General features: G+C 34.9%; 1 protein-coding gene across 1 annotated transcript in view; it reads left to right on the top strand.

Moving 5' to 3' along the window:
- Positions 1–3,601, top strand: part of LOC107710536 (hydroperoxide isomerase ALOXE3) — a 10,931-nt gene extending 7,330 nt beyond the window's left edge. Inside the window, exons 9-14 of the mRNA XM_016515322.1 lie at positions 1,091–1,177; positions 1,291–1,460; positions 1,538–1,659; positions 2,713–2,813; positions 2,924–3,094; positions 3,200–3,601. Of these exons, the coding sequence (XP_016370808.1) occupies positions 1,091–1,177; positions 1,291–1,460; positions 1,538–1,659; positions 2,713–2,813; positions 2,924–3,094; positions 3,200–3,379 (831 nt within the window). The 3' untranslated portion in view covers positions 3,380–3,601. The remainder of the gene's footprint in view (positions 1–1,090; positions 1,178–1,290; positions 1,461–1,537; positions 1,660–2,712; positions 2,814–2,923; positions 3,095–3,199) is intronic.
- The last annotated feature ends 1,507 nt before the right edge of the window (positions 3,602–5,108 follow it).

The following is a 5,108-nucleotide window of genomic DNA, read 5'->3' as shown; positions in this document are numbered from 1 at the left end:
TCGGCGATTCCCTCAGATCGCGTCTTTGATAATTCACACTGCATGATTGTCACTCGCGTGAACGAGCACCGATTTGCCTCCGATTTCGGGCATTTGTCGGCGATTTCGCAAAACCTGTCTGCGAGTGAAAAATCGGGCTAAAATCGTGCAGTGTGAACTCGGCATAACGCTGCGTGTTTCTAAGCATTTCAGGGGACCTTTAAGTTTAGGTATTGGGTGGGATTAGAGATGTAGAATATGGTCACTCAGAATATGTGCTTTATAAGTACTAATAAGGCATGCTAATAAGCAACTTGTTAACAGTGATAATTGGTCCCTGTACTACTGTAATTATGAGATACTAAGTGATAATTATCACAATAAAAGTCAAAATTATGACATACTACTTCATAATTATGAGACATCAAAGTCATAATTATGAGATACCATAATTTCAACAAAAAAAGTGATTTTTGGTCAACGTTTTATTACATAATTATATGAAAGCCCATTTATGCCACATAAGAAAAACATTAATGCTTTGGTAAATCATAATAATGACATTTTAAGTCATAATTATGAGATAAAAAGACATGCATAATAAGTTGAAATAACAAGTCAGTAATAAGACAAATAACTTTCTCATAATTTTTTTCTTTTTATTTAATAATTTTTTTCTTTTTATGTCATAATTTCAACTTTTATGTCATAATTATGTGTATGTTATAGTTTAGACTTTTTACCTCATAGTTATGACTTAGTATCTCATAATTATGATATGATTTTTTTTTATGTGGTCAAAATGGGCTTCCATAAAATTATGACTTGTTATAATTTGAACTTATTTTATAATTTTGGGCTTCAATAGTAAACCCAAAACAATTAGATCTTTTTTTCTCGTTATAGACATGTGCAATATAGAATATTGGTTAGGCACTACAGTTAAAAAATGTTTTTATTTCACACTCATTTTTATTTAGTTTGCTTTAAGGGCTTCCGTGGTTCATTGATTTTTTTGATCATTTTGATACTTTTAAGGAGTTGAGTCTCATTTAGTAGATGGTTGAATGCTTTAGCTGCTAAACTTATGAATTGTGCTTCTGTTTTTCAGCTCCTGATGCCTCATATCCGGAGCACTCTTCAGATTAACATTCAGGCTAGAATCACTCTTCTGGCCACAAAAGGGGTTTTTGACAAGGTTGGTTTGTTTAATATTGTCTGTTTACTCTGTAAAGGAAGTGAAAGACAGAATAAATTTTTTCATTGTGATTTAATCTCATTTTAAATGTTTTTTGTTTCTGTTCTCTATAGTCAATTGCCTGTGGTCTGGAGGCAATACCACTGCTGCTTGCACGAGGAACACAACGTCTCCGCTACAGCTCAATGTGTGTGCCAGATGACGTAAGAGTGCGAGGACTGGATGCACTACCTATCTGCTATTATGCACAAGATGCACTCAGGGTCTGGGATGCTCTACATAGGTACTTTCATCAGCATTATCTGAATCAGAGTCCTCTTTAGGTTTGAAGTAAGCACATGATTTGCGTTTGCCATTCAGGTTTGTTGCAGGTTGGATTCGTTTGTATTACTGCAATGATGAGGACGTCCAGCATGACTGTGAACTACAGAACTGGATTGGGGAGATCTTCACGGAGGGATTCCTCGGCCTCAGTCACATAGGTTCAAGAAGAGAACTGTTACAAATGTTGTTCTTATGCATAAGGGTCAATCACATGACACACATTTTTGTCTTTTAATTTATTCAAAAACACTTTTGGAATTAAAAATAATTTTGAATATTTTGGGGGGCCACAAAATGTTAGGCTGATTCTGTCCTGATATCATCATGAAGACAAAAGGAAAAATAACACTGAGCCAAGCACACATGCTAAAATAACAACAACTTACTGACACATAGTAAGAAATGGTTATAAAAAACTGAAACAGAAGTGAAACAAGTAGTAGGAAAAAGCTGCGTTAAAAGAATTCAGTTCTTGAAAAGAAAACATTTTAAACAATTTGGCGTAATCTTTTATTATTATTTCTTAAGAAATGTTTCTTAAAATATCCACTAATTTTACCTTTTTATGACAAGGCAAGGCTAGTTTAGTTTGTAACGTCATAAGGTGTGACTCCTCAAAAACATAATGATTTTAATGAATTAATAATTTTGGGAAGGCGTAAAGTTAAAAAATGTCAGCGTAATTCTAACCTAAAAGAATGAAAGTAGTTTAGTTAGTAGTTAAGTAGTTTGCCATAATCTTTTATTCTTTTTTCGGAAACTTCTCTGGAGAAAAAAAAATCAGATAATTTGCAATTTTTATGACAAGGCAAGGTTAGTTCAGGTTATAAAATGTAATTTGGTGTGACACCCTAAAAACATAATGAATCAATAATAAACATTATGAATCAATAATATAAAAAATGATACCTTGAAAAGTATATTTTACAACATTTACTTTTACACATTTACATTTAAGGTGTGAGGAAAATATTTCACTCGCATGTATTTAAGGTGTAAGGAAAGTGTTTTATTTTGTTTTACTTAATGATTATACCACATTTTTAGAGTCTTCTAAAACACATGAAACAAACAAAAAAAATGCTTTATCATTGACCCTTGAACATGTCATTGACCCATACAATTTCTGTCTCATCTACTTAATATATTCTTCATAGAGAGAAAAAAAAATGCTTAAATTAATCTTTGCTTTCCCTTCATATGTTCTCCAGGAGCTCCACAGTCATTTCAGACCGCAGGCGAAATGTGCAAGTTTGTTACCATGGTGATCTTTTCCTGCTCAGCTCTTCATGCAGCTGTGAACTTCTCTCAGGTATGTTCAGTTATTAATAATCTGACGGAGGTGTTCAGGAACAGCATATTATGTCCACTTAGCTCATTCAAATTCACTAAACTCATCTCAACCCTCATCTCCACATTTAGCTGGATTATAACATTTGGATACCGAACAGTCCAGCGGCCATGTCACGTCCACCTTCTCAGACCAAAGGCTCGGTGTCTGAGGAGGATATTTTCTCCTTCCTTCCTGAAGTGAACTCCTCTTGCCACGTCCTTAGTGTCCTGTCTCTACTGTCACAACCTGCCATTGACTTTGTAAGTGATAACACAATCTCCAGAGTAACGCTGCATGGAATTTACACTGAATATTTACTATAGGATGCAGACATGATGTTCATCTAGCCATTACTTTCTCTTTAGGTGCCCTTGTGCCATTATAATGAGTGGTACTTCAGCAGTGGTGCAATTGTCAAGCTTGTGGAGGAGGTCCGGAGAGAGCTGAAAATGTTAGCAAAAGACATCGCAGATAGGAACAGCCAGCTGGAATTGCCCTATCCTTACCTGTCTCCAGACTGCATTGAGAACAGTGTGACTATTTGAGTTCAGTGTCGAATTGAATCATTAATTGTATCTGTAAGGCCACTTATTTGCAGAACTACAACTTGGTGTTCATTTGCCACTATTTTGTATACTCAATAACTTGTATTACATTTGAGTCTGCATTTTATAGGTATGCATCTTAAGTCAGAGTAGAGGTAGGTCTTTTGTCTCAGTTTTAACTATAATTACATTTACATCTTTAAGCATTTCAAGTTTGATATTCAGGGCTTGGTTTTACAGCAGGCTATACTGTTGATTAAGAATTAGCTTTTTTTTTTTTTACAGGTTCATATAATGAATAAATGCATCACTCAGTTTAATTCAAAATGTAAGATAATGCCAAAAGAAGGTTTTAACCTGTTTATTTCCTGATAGCACATATACATCACGGAGACGTCTATTTGATGCGTTTGCATCTGAAAGATGTCTTTTTTAGAGCGTTTGCTCATCTGCAATACGTCTGTTTGATGTTTCCTATCAGATGTCAAATAGACGTTTATTAGATAGCGCTGGAAAGCTGATCCGATATTTACACGGGTCCTACTTCTTGCCTTATCGTTCCGCAGACGTTTTCCTCTTTTGTTTTTTATCCGCCATCTCTATCTTTCTGTCGCTCGGCTCGGCTAATGTCCGTCCCATGCACTGAAAGCTCTCTCTCTCCTCCACATCACGAGTAGACACGCCCCTTATTGCTGATTGACTACAAGTTTGTTTTGTTATTCGGCCGAATCAGTTTTCTAAAGTGTTTTTGAAAAATCACATACCCTGCCTTTAACAGACATCTTGCAGACATACATGTGCTATCTGGGTTCATTAGAGTTACCATAACAGAAAATGTGCAATTCTGGAAATTTCTTGAAAAAGTTTTAGAATAAAATTATATTTAATTTAGTTAAAAGTTTAAAGCATTAAATAATATTTTTATGTGTACCTTTTTTGCATGATTTGACAAAATTGCAAGGTTTTTGGAAATGAGGCATAATAAAAAATATTTCTTTCACAAGAGAGATTTACATTGATTTTTCTTTGTTCTCTTCACCCATCACATTTCATATTTCATCTCAAGCAAGTTCTTTGTTGAAACTAGGGGATGGGACAAGTGTAGAAAAAAATCTGTGCATAAATTGCTTTTTAAAATAACAAAATAAATCATTAATGAAGTTATATTCAAATCGTTTTTATATGACCTCCAAAAAATAAAGAATTCTATACATTTTAATAAAAATACTACATACAACTGGCTGAAAGTGAAGAAACACTCAGAAACATGTATTGTGACATTGAACTAGGTCTCGTTGCGTGTCGTCCAGGGCACAAGGGGCGGTAGTGTTCAGGAGACCTGTGTGGAAACAGTCAGCACGCAGGTCCTTTTGGTGGCGCACTTTTCTATCCTGCGTCCCATTTCCAACCGTCATCCAACTGTTGACACCTGTTCATATATCTAAAACCATTTTAAGGTCAGTTTGTGTAAAAACGTATTGATTGCATGGGTTAATCTAACCACTTAATAACGCTTATGAGGTGAAAGTATTTCTATGAATAATCCATATTTGTAGTAAGGTCTCGACACTCAAGCTAGTTTGCTTTTAAATATTGTTACGCATGTAGTAAATACATTCCAATTTAGAGCTAATATTGTTAGAATCTACAATATAAGTCAGCTTTAACTTTGTGCAAGTCATATTCCCAGATAGCACACGTACGTCGCGGGGACGTCTGTGCGATGTGT

This window comes from Sinocyclocheilus rhinocerous, unplaced genomic scaffold (assembly GCF_001515625.1).
Source record: "Sinocyclocheilus rhinocerous isolate Xijiao unplaced genomic scaffold, SAMN03320098_v1.1 scaffold12640, whole genome shotgun sequence".
In the NCBI taxonomy this organism is placed as follows: domain Eukaryota; kingdom Metazoa; phylum Chordata; class Actinopteri; order Cypriniformes; family Cyprinidae; genus Sinocyclocheilus; species Sinocyclocheilus rhinocerous.
This window is presented reverse-complemented; position numbering and strand designations above follow the sequence as displayed.